The following is an 18213-nucleotide window of genomic DNA, read 5'->3' as shown; positions in this document are numbered from 1 at the left end:
ACAGATGTGCGGTGCTCACAACTGTGCTCAGTGGTATTTTCAGTGCTGTGTGCATAATCCTTATAGTAACCCTATAGTGGCTGCTAATATATTTAATTCATGAGTGAGGGAAACTGAGGCACACAGTTTATGACTTGTCTTAGGTCACAAAGCCAATGCATGAGAATTCTCATAGCCTGGCCCAGATGGCAGGAGCTTGGGGCCCCCAGCAACCCCAGAGGAGGTGAGGACATTGCTCAAAAGCCAGTTCTCAGAGGAGGCCAGGAAAAAAAAAAAAGGTGGTTTATTTGTGAGCACACAACATGTGAGCTGAGTCCCTGTGGTAGCCCCACACCCTGGAAACTCAGTCTCCCAGTAGTCCAGTTCCCTACCACAGGGTTCTCAGATCTCTGAGGAACTATGGTGGCTGGGGCAGCATAGGCTGTGGAACACCTTCCAAGAATGAAAATCCCAGATGGAGAGGAGAGGGTCTCAGAGGCAGGCAGGGGCCAGGCTCCCAGCAGTGCCTAGCCGTACACTTGGGTATCCATCTAGTCAGTAGCTTCATAGAGGGTCAGGAGGCTAGGCATTGAGGTGGCAAGGGGGAAACAGGAGGCCAGGGCACTTGCGGCCAGTGGGAAAGGCAGCTGGAAATTCCATTTGGTTTTCAATTTCAAGGTGGAGAGAGGCTAGGGGCTGAGGGACTGGCAGAGGAGAAGTCAGAGCCAGAAAGGGAGAGAGAGAGATGGACAGAGTCAGAAACACAAAGTCAGAGACAACAGAGATCCTGAGAGACAGAGTCAGAGACACACAGAGGCAGAGGGTCGGGGACAGCAAGCAGAGACCCCCAAGGGGAAAAGTCACAGACATAGAGCCAGAGTCAGGGACGGTGAGCAAAACCAGGAGAGGACGCAGTCAGAAGGAGGAAGTGAGAACACACACACAGAAAGATGTCTGAGGAAAGTGGCAGCAGCACGCTGGTCCCCCAAAACACAGGAGACGCACGTGTACGGATGTACAGGGAACCCCACCCCCAGTTCAGCTAATAGGCTTCACTAAACCATTTGCTTCATTGAGGTGGGAGCAAGTCTCACTCTAGCCCAGGCTAGCCTGGAACTTACTCTGTAGCCCAACCTGGTCTCAGTCTAAAGACAACCTCTCTGCCTGAGCCTACCAAGTGCTGGGACTGCAGATGTGAGCCAGCAGGTTTAGCTCTCTCTCTCTCTCTCTCTCTCTCTCTCTCTCTCTCTCTCTCTCTCGTATATTATATGTACATATGAGCCATCTGGGGCACATGCCCATAGCAGAGGCTGGAGGAGGATGTTGGATATCCTGCTCATTGATCCCCAGCCTATGCTCTTGAGACAGGGTCTCTCACTGCACCTGGAGCTGGGCAGGCACCCTGGTGATCCTCCTGTCTCCATCCCTCAGAGCAGCAGGTTATGGGTGTGCATACTCACACCTGGCTTTTCAGATGAGTGCCGTGGAGACGAACTCAGATCCTCATGATGCCCAGGGAGCACTCTTACTCACTGAGCTGTCTCCCCAGCCCCAATCATTATAATTCTTTTTAATTTAAACAAAGGCGGTGGTGGCACAACCCCTTTAATCCCAGCACTTGGGAGGCAGAGGCAGGCAGACTCTGAGTTTGAAGCGAGTCTGATCTACAGAGTGAGTTCCAGAACAGCCAGGGCTAAAGAGAAACCCTGTCTCAAAAAAAAATGTTTTTAAATAAGTTAGGGACCCAGACATAGTGGCTGATGCCTGTAATCCCAGTACTCAGAAGGTAGAGACAGGAGGATCAGGAGTTCAGGGTCATTCTCAGCTATGCATCAGTTTGAGGCCAGCCTGGGCTACATAAGATTCTCTCTCAAAAAAACAAGTAATCTGGAACACAGTTGAAGACTATGAGCATCTACACACATCTGTACACATACCCATCTGTATACATGCTGTGCTGGCACACACTTGTTCCTGCTCACACATCCATGCAACCAGTCCACATTCACTCATGTTCACACTAGCTCTACACTTGCAGCCCTGGCCTCTAGGCCTGGCTCTGTAGGAAATGCTGTGTGGCTTTCTAGAAAATTCCTCCCTCAGAGGGAAGCCAAGGCAAAGCTAATCCCAAGATGAACCAAAGGAGTCAGCGATGGGGTTCTAAGGTATCAGGGACTAGAGGATGGCTGATTATCCTGTTTCCTTTACACAGGTCCCCTGCTAAGCACATTCCCAGGGGACCCAGGGATAGGGCCCTGTCAGGCACGGATCTGGTGCAAAGACAGGCTCAGGACAATAAAGTGACTTCCCAGGGCCATATAGCCAGGACAGGAACCAACCTGAGACCTCAAGACCCGACCCACCAACTCCCATGGAGACCATCAGGAAGCAGCTGCCCTCCCTGAACCTAATCTTTAAGGACTCAGGACAAATGTGGCAAGGAAGCAAACACCCATGGGTGCCCCTGCCCACTGAAGCCACCCTGTCCAGCTGTTCATGCCAGAGTGGGAGGATACAGAATGCCAGCACAGGCTATGTCTACGATGTCGCCCCTAAACAGTTCCAGGCAGTAGCCCCTCTCCTTGAAGGTGCTTCAGGAATATTGTTTCATTGGTCACAGGTGGGTGCCCTATTAGGAAGCTGCTTCCATTCCCTGTTTAACAGATGAGGAAACAGATGCTCTTTGCTGTAGATTTGCCTAGGGTCACACAGTCCTCTGCAGTCCCCTCAGCAGTAGACACCCAGTTACCCTTGCACACTCTTCTGGAAAGAGACGTAGCCTCTATCCTGGGCAGCCTAGCTTGTTGGCTCTGCCTCAGCTTCCTCATCCAGGCAAGACCAGAGAGGAACACTGGGCTGCGGCTGGGAGGACTGCACCACAGGGATACCAGGGAGCCAGCCCAGGAGGGCTGGACCTCACACATCCATCCACACTAAGACCCAGGCAGTGGACCAGGAGGCCCAAGAAAGCTGTCCTGCAGCGCCACCTAATGGTCACATTGTTGCAATGTGGACAACTACATTGGATGGATTCCTTCTCCCCCGATGATTGGTAAAATGGGACAATTCCTACCGTAGTGAAACCCAGCAGGAACTTGACCCTTGCTAGTGTCTGTTATTAGGAGTGTCTCCCTTCTGGATTAGTGAGTAGAGTTTGGATGATGAGGGGCTGTCCAGGGGGGATCGACTGTTTCCTTGTGACCCACATTCTACAGGATCAGGTTTGCAAAATCCCCAATACCTGTTGGCCCAGTGAGTTCAGATGTCCTTTTTCACTCCCCATTCACCGACTGGCTGGTGATGCACGGCTCCCACATGCCAAGTGCTGGTTAGGAGCCTCCAAGAGAGAAATAAACCTGGCAGGATTTCTTCCCGCTGCAAAAAGGCCCTGCATTTGATCACCAGCACAAACAAACAAACCGAAATGGTGAAGAGACATTTCCAGACTAGAGACATTTCCAGACTAGAGGTTCTCAAAGTTTTTTGTTTAAGAAGCCCTTTAAAAACTTCACTCTTGCCAGGCAGTGGTGGCGAACGCCTTTAATCCCCAGCACTTGGGAGGCAGAGGCAGGTGGATCTTTGTGAGTTCGAGGCCAGCCTGGTCTACAGAGCGAGATCCAGGAAAGGCACAAAGCTACACAGAGAAACTCTGTCTCGATTTAAAAAACAAAAAACAAAAACAAAAAACAAAAACAAAAACACTTCACTCTTTGCCGGGCCATGGTGGTGCATGCCTTTAATCCCAGGACTTGGGAAGCAGAGCTAAGGTGGATCTCTGTGAGTTTGAGGCCAGCCTGGTCTACAGAGTGAGATCCAGGACAAGCACCAAAACTACACAGAGAAACCCTGTCTCCATTAAAAAAAAAAAAAAAAAAAAAAAAAAAAAAAAAAAAAACCTTCACTCTTTAAAAACTCAGGGCAGAAGAGATGGCTCAAGAGTTAAGAGCGCTGTCTGCTCTTCCAATGGACCTGGGTTCTGTTCCCAGAACCTAAACTATGGCTCACAGCAGTCTGTAACTCCCGTTCCAGGGGATCTGATGCACGCCTGTGGTACACAGACATGCACGTAGGCAAAACATTCATACACATTTTAAAAAATTAAAAACAAAACAAAAGCTCAGGTACCCAAAGAACATCTGTGGGTAATATTTATTGATGTGTTCCTTATTAAGAACTGACTTTTCTTTCAAGATTAGGGATTAAATCCAAGCACTAGGATTAAATCCAAGCATTCTATCACCAAGCTATTAATAAATCCTAGCTCTTCAGTAGCCCAGGCTGGCCTAGAACTTGGTATGTAATCTAAGCTGAGCTGAAATTTGCCATTCTTCTGCCTCAGCCTCCCAAGTGATGGTATTACAGGTGTTGTACCATTATGTCCAACAGTATTCACTGATTCTCTCAATGACCAATTCATTGCTTAACGACATAAACAGCATTTGCAATAAATAATTGTAATTTTCAAAACAAAGCCCGTTATTTTGCATGTTTACAAATGTATTTTTTAAGATTTTATTATTTATTTATGTATATGAGGGCTTTATCTGCATGTACAACTTTATGCCAGAAGATGGCATCAGATCCCACTAGATATGGTTGTTAGCCACCATGTGGTTGCTGGGAGTTGAACTCAGGACCTCTGGAAGAGCAAGCAGGCAGTGCTCGTAACCACTGAACCATCTCTCCAGCCCATGTCTTTATTTCTTTATCTATTTGTTTTTTTGAGAAAGGACCGTGCTATGCAGCCCAGGTTGGCCTGGAACTCACGGCAATACTCCTAGTTAAGTTTCCCAAGTTATTAAGATTACAAGCGTGTGCCATCTTGCCTCACTGGCAAATGTCTTTAATGTGACTGGCTTAGTGGATTCTAACGGTGCACAAGATCTGTGTATTGCTTTGAACTTCATGAAAAAACTGTCTAAGCCTTCCAAAAATGGCTTAGGTCTGTAATTCCAGTCCTTTGAAGGCAGAGAGAGGAGGATCAGGAGTTCAAAGTTATCCTCAATGAATTCAAGGCCAGCCTTGGCTACCTGTGTCCTTGTCTCAAAAGGAAACAAAAAGAACTACATCTAGCCTTACAGTTTCTTTTGTAGGAACTGAGGCTATTCAATGATTAGCCCTGGACAGAATTGACCAATGAAGCTGGAAGACGAGGCTGTCGAAGGCACAGCCTGGCTCACAAAAGGCCTGTTGGGTAGGAATTAGACAACAAATGTGGCTTCTGCGCCTTGGACACGCCTCCAGTTCCCGCTCCTCGGAGGCTAGAGGAAACCCGTTAAGCCTACGTCCCAAGGGGGCACTTCCGCCCGCTGCGGAACTTTGGGTTCCGGCTCCGGTTTCCGCCGAGGAGCGAACACCGCCAGGGCGGAAGTAGCTCGCGGCGTGTGGGCGGGGCTCGGCAGCATGTCGGCGGCGTTGCTGCGGCGCGGCCTGGAGCTTCTGGCGGCGTCGGAGGGTGAGGGGGGGCTGGCCGTGGGACGTCGCGCGGTGCACGAGGCCCCGAGGGAAGTGACTGGGAGGGCGGGAAGGGAGCGGTGCGCGCCCTCCGACTCGGTCCTTCGCTGTCTGTCCCCTACAGCCCCTCGTGCCGCCCCCGGCCAGGCCAAGGCGAGCGGGGCTCCGGTGAAGCGGACCCGGAGGGCGAGGGCGAAGGCCTCCCAGGCCCTGAAACTACGGAACTCAGCGAAGGGAAAGGTGCCTAAGTCCGCGCTAGGTGAGTTGGGGAAGAGACTGCGAAGGCAACGCCTTCGAGGCGGGGCTCCAAACATTACCCGAGATTCAACAAGGGAAAGGCATAAAATGGTGGGGCACAGGTCTCGAACCCAGCAACCTAACTCCCAAGTCTGGGCTCTCAGCTGCGTGTCTTTGCTGTTAGCTGTTAACAGAATGAGAGAAAGAAGGAAGGAGCCGGGAGAGGTGACATACACCTGTAATCCCAGCTCTTTGGAGGTGGAGGCAGGAGGACCCGAAGTTCAGTGTCATTCCTGGCTGTGTGGTTGAGTTCAAGGCAAGATGTGCCTGTGGAGGTGAATGAAACGCAAGATCCAGGTGCTTATGAACTATAGCCCTAGCGGGAAGAGAAGCGTTAGAAAGCCTCGAAGCTAGCCTGTTAAGTTGGTGCCGAGTGTGTGAGGCTTGTGAAATAAAAGGCTCCACAATGCTCCAAGGGAGAACCAAAGCAACAAGCCAGATCCGCCATCTGTGAGGAAGCAGTGTTAAGGCTGAGCTGCCAGGTGAAAGGAAGGGGGCATTAGCGGGAAAGGCTTGAGAATGTGGAAGAAAGAAGGCTGACAGAGGAAATATGTCATGAACAAGAGTCAAGATGGAGTATCCATCTGGGTAAGAGGACTGTCTCAATGGTTAAGAGCACTTGCTCTTGCAGAGGACCTGGGTTGAGTTCCCAGCAACCCACACGGTGACTCACAACCACCTGTAACTCCAGGTCCAGAGAATTAGATGCCTTCTTCCGGCTCCACAGACACCTGCTTACTCGGGGTGTACATACACAGACACATAGAATCTTTTTTTTTTTTTTTTTTTTTTTAAAGAAATGGAGCATTGAGCCAACAGTTTACTTCTTTGTGTGCCGGATGCCCTTCTAAACCCTGAAAAAATGTTGACTCATTGGGCCCTCACAGCAGTGAGGTCAGCGGTTCTGACACCCCATTTTACGGATAGAAAAACAGGCAGCTGCCCAGGTGGTGCAAGTGGGAGCAGGCTGTGTGTCCCCATGGTCTTGCTCTTAATGTGCTCTGCTCAGGGGACGGTCCCTTCCTCCATCACAGCAGAAATAGCAAAGAAGTGAGTTGATGGGCTTTAGAGGTGCACCGACTGCAAAGCAGGAGCCTTGTTTCTAGTAGAACATCTTAGGGCGTGTGGCTCAGTTGGTAAGACGTATGGACCCTTCGGGAGAAGGGGGCACAGGGTGATGGTGAGCTGCTTTCTTGTCTTTGAGTCCGTGGGCCCCCCCGAATAAAAGGTGTCAAGGACACTTGGGTTTTATTGTTTGTTTCTCCCCGTTTGGTTTGTGCTGTTGTTTTGTTTTCTTTTGTTTTGGGCAGGTCTTATTACTCTGTGGCTCAGGCTCAAAGCAGTCTCCTGCTTCAGCTTCCTAAATGTTGGGATCACAGGCATGCACCACCACACTCAGCCTTTAAATATTTGTTAAAAGAGAGAAGGAGTCCAAGAGGAAGCACCCCGTGAGCAAAGGTGGAGCTAGGAGGCATATCCGGACACTAGTGGTTTACAGAATCCCCATGCCAAGGTGCCTCACTGCCCAGTGACTGGGGTTCCCTTCACTCCTGTCCTGAAGTGGAAGTTCCTCAAGTCTCAAGACACAGGGCTAACCTCCCACCCCAACCCTGGATTGTCTGTGGCCCTAGTGGCCAGACCACAGCCTGGTACATAATGGGTGGGTAAGAATGGCAGGACAATAGCCAGGCATTGTGGGCACGCCTTTAATCCCAGCATTCAGGAGACAGAAGCAGGCAGATCTCTTGAGTTAGAAGCCAACCTGGTCTACATAGTCTCTATGTCAAAAAATAAAGCAGCCAGTCTGGAGATAGCCCAGTGGCTGCTCCTTGGTTTAAGTTACCTCATCTCAGCCTGCATTGTGCAGAAGCTCTTGACTGGTCCCCACCTCTCACATGCTCACCTCTCCCAGTGATCTTAATCTCAGCAGCAACATCATGAGCCCGGCCTCACTTCCCCTCAGGGTCTTCAAGTGCGCTGATTTCAGCTTCTTGGTTCTTCATCGTCGTCTTTTTGTTTTTGTTTTAAGACAGGGTCTCTTTGTGGTAACAGCTTTGTAGACCAGGCTGGCCTCAAACTCACAGAGATCTGCCTGCCTCTGCCTCCTGTCCTGGGATTAAAGGCATGCACCACCACCTCCCTGTCTTCCACTTCAAGGTTTTAACACTGTTTCCATCTGTCTCCAAATGCCCTTTCTCTAGATGAGTGGTTCTCAACCTGTTGATCACAACCCCTGGGGGTCAAATGACCCTTTCATAGGGGTCACCTAAGACCATCAGAAAACACAGATATTTACACTATGATTCATAACAGTAGCAAAATTAAAATTATGAAGTAATAACAAAAAATAATTTTATGATTGGGGGTCACCCCAACATGAGGAACTGTGTTGAAGGGTTGCAGTGTTAGAAAGGTTGAGAATCACTGCTCTAGATGTTGACATCTCTGACTTTCCCGTCTTTTCGGTGAGGCCATCTTAGGACTTTTTTCAAAATTGCAGTCCTCCACTTCTGGCGCTCCCTTTTTCTGTTTTGCTCAGTTTTTCTTTGTATGGTGGCTAACCCTGACTAGACTGCATTCAGGAGAACAGGGCAGGAGAATCTCTGAATTTGAGGCCAACCTGGTCTACGGAGTGTACAGAGTGAGACTGCCCGTCACCCCCAAGGGAAAAAAATGGATAACCCTCCAAAACACTCACCATGCTTCTCAGTCCTTTTCCTGTAGAAATGAGACCAGGAGTCCATGTGTCCTGTTTCTTACAGCACTTAGAGCCTGATCCATAGTTGAGCTATGGGCACACCTGTTTGTATGTGGTGGTGGTAATGAGTTTTTGTTGTATTGTTTGTAAATAGTCTTGCTACATAACGCTGTCTGATCTGGTACCTGTTGTGCAGCTAGGAGCAGTCTTCCTGTCTCAGCCTCCCAAGTGCTGGGATCACAGGTGTATACCAGCATGCCTGCCTTAAGACATAGTTGTAAGTGATTGAGTCACATGACTAACTGAAAGCCATCCAATAGGTGGGGGTTTTCAGCCAGACCTATGAGAAAAGTAGATTTGGCTGAAAAGAGCCCAGACTATTGAAATAATCTAGGGAAGGGACCCAGAAGACTTCTAGAATATGATGAGTCTGAAATGACATGCCATGCCTGCCACCCACAGCCGAGTACCAGAAACGACAATGTCGAGACCACCTCAGAGCAAACCTGAAGTTTATGACCAGCGTGAGAAGCACCGTGCCAGAGTCTGTGACCCAGCAGGTTTGTCTGGGGGACCTAGGGGTGATACTGAGGCTGTTCTTCAGGATATGTGTGGACCTGTCTCACTGAATACAGTGACCAGTCTGCCCAGTCCTTCCCTGAGCTGTTATCCCTGCGCTTAAGTCCCATAAGTCCCTGTGCTTCCAAAAATGGAAGTTCGATGCCCTCACTCCAAATCCTTTCCAGATTCTGCAGCAGAACCAGGGCCGCAAAGCTTGTGATCGGGTAGTGGCCAAGACACAAAAGAAGAAGAAGAAGAAGGCTGAGGGCACTGTGTTCACTGAAGAGGACTTCCAGAAGTTCCAGAGGGAATATTTTGGCAGCTAGGCTTCCCGGAGGAATGATGGGGACAAAAGACTAACCTTTGACTGCTGTACAGCTGCTGTCTCTGCGGCTGTGCTGGAGGCGACCAGCAGGTGGCAGTGCAAGCCATCCTGGCTCAGGAGGCCCTGGAGCTGGTATCCCAGGGCCACTGGAATAGAGCTGTGAGCGCGGGGGCAGATACGCCCTCAAATTGAAGTGGACTTCTGCTGGTTTGGTCGGAGCCATCTGTACCCTGCCAGAAAAGATTGTGACCTGTTAGCTTTGACCAGGATAGGACCCTAGGGCTATTTGCTGTGAAACGGCGAGGTGCATGGCCCTCTCAGACCATACCTCCAAGAGCTACTAGTCGATTGTTGGGTTCAAGTAAATGTGAATTTGAGCAAATGTGGGTTCTGTGTGTGTGTGTGTGTGTGTGTGTGTGTGTGTGTGTGTGTGTGTGTGTGTGTGTGTGTGTGTGTCTGTGTCTGTCTGTGTGTGTGTGTCTGTGTGTCTGTGTCCCAGTTTAGGCCCAGCATAAATGCCTTCCACCAGCAATGCCCTCCTTTCTGGGCATGGCCACTAGCTGCTAGCATTGTGGAGGAAGTTGACAGTAGGTCTGGAAGTCTAGAAGTGGAGCTGCCTCTGCCCTTCTGGAGCTTGGGGTCTGCTATGACAGCAGTAGAGAGCAAAAAGCCAGCTGGGTCCTCAGGTTGCATGGGATAGGGGCATAGGTCATGATTTCAGGAGTCATCCTAAGCAACCATTGACATTCAGTTCTATACCCAAGCCAAGGACAGCAGTGAAAGCCATGGTTGTGCCACCTCAGGGCAAGCTGGACCCTTTCCAGCAGAGAGACAGTGCCAGACACAGGTGCAAAGGAAAGGTCACGTGGAACAAACGCTCTGTGGAAGGAATGGCACAGACAGCTGCTCCAGTGGCGAAGAGATGACCTGTCACAGAGCCCAGGAGACCCTTCAGTGGAGATAGATGGGTTCCTAAGGAGAAAACTGAGGGCCTTCACATAGCCATCTTCTCCCCTGAGCCTGCCTCTCCATTTTCAGCCTAGGGGCTCCTCAGGTCCCAGGACTCCTGAACCCAGGAACATCCCAGAGCCTCTAGTAGAGAAAGTGTATTGATGGGCCCCTGACAAGGCTAGTTGGGCTTTGTCCTCAGTAAGAGAACAGGGTTCACTGCCCCCACTCCAGGCATCTCAACATGAAGACACAGAACTACCTCCAGCAGAGTAGAGTGGATCCTGCCTCCATGTGGCCTCTGTCTGACGAGAGGCATGGCCGTCCCTCCAGGAAGTCAGAGCAAGCAGGAACAGGAGGGAGGATGCTGTGACTGTAAGCTAGGGATGGGAGCTCTGGGTCCTCTGTGGTGTGAGCTGTTCAAAGGTACATGGGTACTGGTCTTCAAACCCTCCAGCCCTTCCTGCTTGCTGGGTTTTGCAAATTCAAGTGTCCTCGGGAACTCATTTCCTCCATCTTTAATAAGCCGCTTACCAAACAACTCAATATTTATTCTTGTAGGGGGGTGATGAAGGGCTCTAGGGCCCCTTTCTCGGGAACACACACCTGTAGTCACATGATCACCTAGAGGATGCCAGCAGAGATCCTGTACCTTTCCTGGTGTAAGGCCTCCACCTGCTGCCAAGGAGAACAGCCTACACACAGGATGGATTGCTGACCATTATCCCAAACCCTACCAACCAATGGCCCAATAAGAGGATGCCAGTTGTTACATCCAAGCCAAAGGAGCCTGCCCCAACCAAGGCATCCCAGATAGATGCAAAACTACAGGGAACATTCGAGCGAGTTTTAAGTTTGGTGATCTACACTTGGACCCCTCCATCCCCATCCCTCATGCTTCCTGTGGCTCCTGCTGTGCGCTGTGCCATGCACTGGTCATGGGGACTCAGGGTCAGCCGCCAGGACACCAGCCTTGCCTAGAAGGGTCTGACTTGGGGATGGGGAAGGCCTGAGCCCAAGGCACAGCTGGAGCTGATCAGATTCTGGATAGGTGGGCCGAAGTGCTCTTCCTTTTCATACACACAATTTCCCCATTCTTAAAGGCCTAGTCAGGAGAGCCAGCAGTCTATGCTAAGATTCCCCCAACCTAAGCTAGCCTATCTCTGAAGTTGTCATTTTTATTTTGAGCATTTACCTGCCACCCACCATGGCCAAGACCCCATCCCAGAGTGCCTGGGAAGGTGCTCAGCACTTGGGTCTCGTTGCAGAGACTCACTCTTCCTGGACTCCTCTGTCTCCAAACCCTACATCTACCACCTCACTGGCCAAGACAGTCCAGCTTCTGCCAGCATAAAAGGGTGAGCCAAAAGGCCTGCTCCTGCTTCCTCCATCTGCAGATGTGGAGCTACTGCTTCATCATCATCCTACCCACACCCAGACCCCACCTTGTTCCCTGCCCTGGGCATACTCTTCCAGGAGCAGGTGCTCTGCCCAGACTGCCAGCCACTTCACACATCTTTGTTGTCCCTTTGTCCCCTTAGGAAAAGGAAAGGTCTACAAAAGCTGGGCTGTTGATCTTGTGTTGACTGTCTGGTCTCTGACAGTGTTTAGTGTGTGATGGGCAGTCACCAATGGTAGGAAGACTGTAGTGACAGGCACTCTCTGAGCAGGTGAAGGAGAGCAAGCACTACTTCCAGTCCTTTTGTCAACACCTGCCAGGGGCTGTAGGTCAGCGTGGTCAGTGGCTCCATCTTGGTTCTCCCTAGTCCTCTCGTAATGCACGTCCCAGGCTGCACCTAACAGGTCAGGTGTGGCAGTGCATGTCTATAACCCCAGCACTTGGAAGGTGGAGGCTGGGGGAGCAACAATTCAAGGTCATCCTTGACTGCATGTCAAGTTCAAGGCGTACCTGGGTAATGAAAGACCCGGTTTAAAGCACTGCCAGGGTCATCTGGAAGGACTGACGTGACATTAGTCCTGCATAGAGGCGGAGCAGCCATAGGAAGTTCTCAGGCAGAAGGACTATCTGCCAAGTGAGGGGTGGGCACTGTCTCCAAGGACCTCCACCTGCTCCTCTATCCCACTCCCTCTTGTTGCCTTCCTCTGCCACTACCATGTGCTAGGCGCTGAGGGCGATGGTAGGTTTTATCATCTCATCTCGGGGTGGGGACTTGAAATAACAAAACTGAGGTGAGGAATTAGGGTAGGGCTTAAAAACAGCTGCGCAGGAGGGCAGTCCATGCTTCACTCCCATTCTGCCACCCCTAGCCCCGCCCCCACCAAAACCAAGCCAACTGATGCTTTTGTGTATGGCTTTGGGGTTTTTTTTAGCGAGGGCCTTATAGTTCAAGCTGGCCTTAAACCTGTGATCCTGCCTTAGCCTCCCCAGACCCAAAATAGATGCATAATCAGCTACAGCTGCTATTTTCTTCAACTGTGTACACACAAAGGCATCGAGAGGTCTGCTTTTACTGATCCACACACGGCACGTTCTCAGCTTCAGTTTTAGACAAGTTGTTCCCACCCCTAACCAGACAGCTTTGTGCCCTGACGTAAGAAATCCTCAATTTGCTCTGCAGTGCCCCATTACCTTCTAGCACTAAGGATCTCTTGAGTTTGAAACCAGCCTGGTCCACCTAGTTGAGTTTTATCTAGGACCCCATCTCAAAACTCAAAAACTAAGTATCAAGTGCAAGTCGAATAACAAGGACATTTGTAACATCTGTTTAAAGAGCACTCTGTACAATTTACCAGTTCAGATGGGGTGGGTGATAAGGCTGGGCCTTTAAAGAAGCGTTAACATAATGGAACATAATGGCCATGGAACGGAAAATATGGGGAAAGACTCCCAAGGTCACAGCCCAAAGTGGAAACAAAGTCAAGGTGTTTCTAGAACTTCCTCCACTCTTGGCCAAAGACTGTATGGGTGGATCCTTACTTAGTATGAGGCTGGGAGGCCCATGGTCTTAGGAATTCCAGCTCTTAGCCTAGATCAGACCCAAAGGACTATATTCATTCCAACAGCTGGCACTCAGGTGAATTTGCTGCCACTGGGAAGGCTGGTCAGAAACCACTCTTAACCCTGCAGGCCTTATCCACTTTACAGCCCAGCAACTTGGTGAGCAACGCCTATCCCTTCCTCTGATCACTTCCTGCCCACAACAGGTTTCCTAAGGTCTCTGAATTGTATGAGCTTAAATCTAATCAGCTTGTGTGCCCCAAGTACCATACAACCTTATCTAGGTGCCTACATGGCAGATGTCTGGCACAAAGCCAATTATGAACAGATGGTGTTCAGGCGGTTCCTCTTAGTGACCCAGATCCTCCAGCTAATCTATATAGCCGTCTCATTACCTAAATAGCTCGGCTCTGTGTTGAAGTACCCAGTCAACTGTGCACCTGCCACTCAAAAAGTAGAAAGAATTGACACAGCAAACCTGCACTGGTACTTTACTACAAAATAATTTATTACAGCAAACACAGCTTCATCACAAGACTATGTACAAGCACAAAGCACCTGACTACCCTACTAGGGAACTCTCTTCTTCCCCCTTGCCTTACGGACCTCTTCTATCAAATCTTTTAGATACTGAATCTCTTTGGCAAGAGAATCTGCCTTCTCTTTCAGGGCTTCGTTCTTCTTTTCTAGCTCCTTACACTCGCCAGTGAGGGCTTCCTGCTCAGCCCGCTTCTTCTGACGGTATCTAGTGGCTGCTGTCTTGTTTTGCTCCATTTTTTTCAGCTTCTTATCCAACTTTTCAATTTTTACCTTAGCTGTCAAAGTAACTCCAGGGGGGTCATAAGGTTTGGGTCGAGGAGACCCACGGGGAACACCTGGAGAAGGCAGACTGCTTGGTGATCCCCTGGAGATGGAGGGGCTGTGCTGGGGAGAACCCAGGTAGGACTCAGGGCTCATACAGATGCCACTGTCATTATCTGAGGGGGTGTCTTCATCCTTTACACACTGAGGGATTAGAGTAATGTAAGAAGCCGAGTCAGGCTTCCTATCTCCTTCAGAGATATCAACTTCACTGCCTAGCTCTAAACTGAAGGAATGATCTGGAGTGGAAGACAGGACCCCTGGGGAACAGGGGAAAGGTTGCAAGAATGCAAAGGGGGCAACCTGGTCGGTTTTTGTTGCACTTTCTGGGAGATGGCCAATTGGGTTCACTGTCATGGGCTCCTTATTAGTCTCTTGGACTAGAGGGGCAAAAATATCACATGTGTCATCAAACGTGGCCAAAAGCTCATCTGGCATGGTTTCCAGGTCATCCATACGAAACAGAGCATCAAAGTCAAACTCTTTAAGATCCATTTTCTCCAACATCCAATCTGTCCCGGAGAAAGCATCCTCTGCAACCAAAAAAAAAAAAAGAGTGAATGACTAGGCCACATACTCAAGGCAGAAAAAAAATCATCAGAACACCAGACCCAATAAAAAGAGCACTCGGGAGCAGGTGTCACACTCACCCTTGCCGGTGTCTGAGGCACTGACCAACCCATCCACAGCCAGCCATTCGGAGGAGCCGGCCTTAGCCTTGTCGCTGGAGAACCCATGAGGTTTGAAGTGCTTGGCCACCTCCAGGTAGTCATCTAAGAGACCTAGGCTTTCTTCAGCCCCCAAACCCGACTGGTCGAAGGGGGACATCAAGTCCCCCGCCAACACTTCGCTGTTCAGGAAGCTCATCTCGGTCATGTTGTAGGGCTTTGCTGGAATCGAGGAATGTGCTTAAATCGAAGGTATCTTTGTCCGTTACAGCAACGCTGCTGCTGGATTTCGTGAAGAGCCTGCATAAGAATCCAAAAGCAAGCCCCATCATCTTTCTATCTAAAATGCAGAATGGCCAAATCCCAGAAGCCTCTGAATAGGGAGCACGTGGGCCCAAGGCCATTGTGTAAGCTCCCCCAGCCGCCGGCTCAGGTTGCACAAGATGGAGGCTCAGCCTTGCTTCACCGGCCACCCAGAGGAAGCAGTTGTCCTCGCCTCCTAATACGGCCATCGACGCCGCGCCCCGCCCCGCCCCTGTGACTCACACCCCTGCCCCGCCGCCATCTTGGCAGCGCCACGTTCGCAGGATGTCACTGGGACCCCGGCGACCTCGGGGTCGTTGAGCTACGTTGAGACGACGAAAGGGAAGCAGCAGGGTTGGAAGTTGTAGCGTTGGAAAAAGCAGCGCTTCCCCACCCCACCCCACCCCATCCGATCCCCACCCCCGCCGCCAGCGAGCGCCGGCGTCCCGGGGCCACACAAACAAGACCGACGCGTCCAGTCGCTCATAAAGCCGCGTATGGTGGTCAGCGCGCCCCGGCCGCAGGCCGCGCCCAGCCCCAGCAAAGCACACGCCCTGCAAAGCCGGCCCAGTACTCACGCCATGGCTTAAGCCGGTGGGGGCTGCCGCTGCAGAGCCTGGTGCTGCTGCCGCCGCTGCAAAGGCCAACGCTGCCGCAGGCACTGCTGCCTCTAATACGCCATGGTGGCCGCAATCCCTGCGGGAGGGGGAGAGGAAAGGCGCAGCAGCGTAAAGATCTTCATGGGTCGGAGAGAAAGGAGAAATGGCCGCGACACGCCCTGCACACCCTCTTATATAGTGCACGGGACGCAGCACACCGCGCATCCTCCCGCCGTGATCACATGACCCTGCCGCAGACCCACCCAACTGCGTCCCATTGACGTCTTGGCCCTCCCCAACCCTCCTCCACTGTGCTCGGGGGTAGCTGTGGAGTTAACAGACTATCCTGAAGGCCCCATGAAAAGAGAAAAGTACACTACTTTACAGGTTTACGGCTAGCCGAAGTCACGTGTCGCCGCGGAGGGATCTCTCGATACAGAACTTCCGGTGTTAGTTCACCAGGCGGGGAGAAGTACTTAGCCAAAGCTATTACCGTCAAAGCCGAGGCGGCCTGGTTATCACGCGAGACGCCGATCGAGCGCGCGTCGAGCTGATTGGCCCAAGCGTGGCGAGTCATGTAAATCTCAAGTTCCTATTGGCTCCGAACATGCCGCTGTACGAGCGAGCACTAGGTCTGTGCGGGAAGGGCGGAGCCACCAGAGATTCCCGCCGCCAAACTGTCATACTTTCCGGCTCTTGTTAGGGGTGACCCTGCTCCAGTGGCTCTCTCATGCATCTTTGGTCTAGCACGCAGCAAAAAATCCTCCAAGCGTGACCCTTGCGCGAGAAGCCCTCCCTCCCCATATTTGGTGTTCCCGGGACCAAATGGGCAGGTTTTCGGCCGCCTGTAGAGGCCCTCCGAAGTTACCTGGTCCGACCTTTCAGACTCCTGATCTGTCCGAGGACCGCCCTTTGAGGGAGGGACAGAGCAGGGCGCTCATGTTGGAGCCTCATTGGGAGATATTCTGGTTCCTGTAGCTCGCATCTCTCCTCTGAACTCTGTACTGGGAATATATGCCTAACCTCAGGCCTAAACATGCCCGTCCTGCCATCATAGGGCTGCTTGCTGACATAGGGTCAGTAGCCTTAAAATCATGTTTTATTCAACTGGCTCTCAAGCCCCAGGGTAGTTTTGATTAACTCCTAACTTCAGGCATAGCTTCCCAAGAAGTTATCCAGATGTGCGAGCAGTCGCTTGATAAGTGGTAAGTGATGTAGCCCCAAGTCCTGATCAGAGCCAACCCTCCATAAAGGGTGCTGTTTTGGGAGTGCTGAGAGTCCCTCTTCTACACTCCAGCCCCTTAAAGGCAGAAATCTTGAGATTCCACTTCTCTTGAAGTGACTCACACAAATACCACTTCTAAGAGGGCTGGCTCAGTCGTTTGTTGGCTGGGGCATTTGGCTAAGTGACATCCACTCTGCACCCGTTTCCTTATCTGCAAAAGGAAGCTGTTTCTCCTTGTCCTAAGAAATATGTAAAACAACTGGCACAATGCCTGCCACTTAACAGCTCACTAATGACTTGCAAGCCATGTACTCTAGCACAATCCTAGCACTCAGGCCTCAAGAGTACCACAGTTCAAGGTCATCCTTGACGACATGGTTGAGATCAACCTGAGCTACTTGAGACTGGGGGGGGGGGGGGCAGTAATGATTGCTTTTGTTACTGAAACTCAGAACTTCTGACCCTGACCTAATTTCCAAGTCCCTATCTCCATGATTCATCCTGCTTTCTCCAAGGATGTTTTACTTTTATTGACTGAGACTAAGCCAAGTATAAACAACCAGAATTTGGAGCTGGAGAGATGGCTCAGGGGCTAAGAGCACTTGCTGCTCTTCCAGAAGACCCAGGTCCAGACCCAGCATCATTTGATGGTTCTGGTTGACTCACAACCATCCCTAACTCCAGTTTCAGGGTATCTGATGCCCTTTTTTGACCTCTGTGGGCACCAGGCACGCACATGTGGGACACATGCATACATGCAGGCAAGGCACTCATAGACACAGAATAAAATAAATAAATCTTTAAAAAAAATTTAGAAAAATTTTAAAAAACCATTAAAAAGCCAGGCGGTGGTTGTGCCCGTTTTTAATCTCAGCACTTAGGAGGCAGAGGCAGGCAGATCTCTGTGAGTTTGAGGCCAGCCTGGTCTACAGAGTGAGTTTCAGGACAGCCAGAGGTACAAAATAAAACCCTGTCTCAATAAACAAAACAAAACAAAAAATACAACAACCGGAATGCACAAGGCCTGCATAATGGGGTGTTTCTTATCCCCAAAGAAATCTCGAGTGCATGTGCAGACATACAGAAGTTGTTTAGTCCCTTCATGCAAAGGCACCAAAAGCTTAACTGTCTTCCCTTTGCTCTAGGAAGGCTCCTGACATAAGGCCATGCAGAAGGTTAAGAAACACTGACCCTGATTTGACACTACAGAGGTCACAGGAGAATGTGTGGTGGCTTCTTTTTCCCCATCCTACTACAGAGATCCAAGTCAAATGCTTTAAGCTGAAAACAGAGCTAGCCTAGCACCCATGTAAGGAAATACTCCATACCACATACA

General features: G+C 50.6%; 2 protein-coding genes across 2 annotated transcripts; one reads left to right on the top strand and one right to left on the bottom strand.

Annotated features, from left to right (window-relative positions):
- The first annotated feature begins 5322 nt into the window (after nt 1-5322).
- Rps19bp1 (ribosomal protein S19 binding protein 1) lies at nt 5323-9696 on the top strand. Its single transcript, XM_052748383.1, has 4 exons — nt 5323-5434; nt 5558-5692; nt 8891-8988; nt 9175-9696. Exons 1-4 carry the CDS (start codon nt 5383-5385, stop codon nt 9313-9315), a joined length of 426 nt encoding a protein of 141 aa, XP_052604343.1. The 5' UTR covers nt 5323-5382; the 3' UTR covers nt 9316-9696.
- A 4012-nt stretch (nt 9697-13708) lies between these two features.
- Atf4 (activating transcription factor 4) lies at nt 13709-15884 on the bottom strand. The gene is made up of 3 exons (XM_052748382.1): nt 15632-15884; nt 14733-15050; nt 13709-14615 (listed from the first exon to the last, which is right to left on the bottom strand). The coding sequence occupies exons 2-3, from the start codon at nt 14956-14958 to the stop codon at nt 13792-13794; spliced, it is 1050 nt and encodes a 349-aa protein (XP_052604342.1). The 5' UTR covers nt 14959-15050; nt 15632-15884; the 3' UTR covers nt 13709-13791.
- Nucleotides 15885-18213: the final 2329 nt, after the last annotated feature.

Source organism: Peromyscus californicus, unplaced genomic scaffold (assembly GCF_007827085.1).
Source record: "Peromyscus californicus insignis strain IS unplaced genomic scaffold, ASM782708v3 Scaffold_20__1_contigs__length_68692818, whole genome shotgun sequence".
Classification (NCBI taxonomy): Eukaryota; Metazoa; Chordata; class Mammalia; order Rodentia; family Cricetidae; genus Peromyscus; species Peromyscus californicus.
Note: the sequence above shows the minus strand (reverse complement) of the source record. Positions and strands in the feature narration are given on the sequence as shown.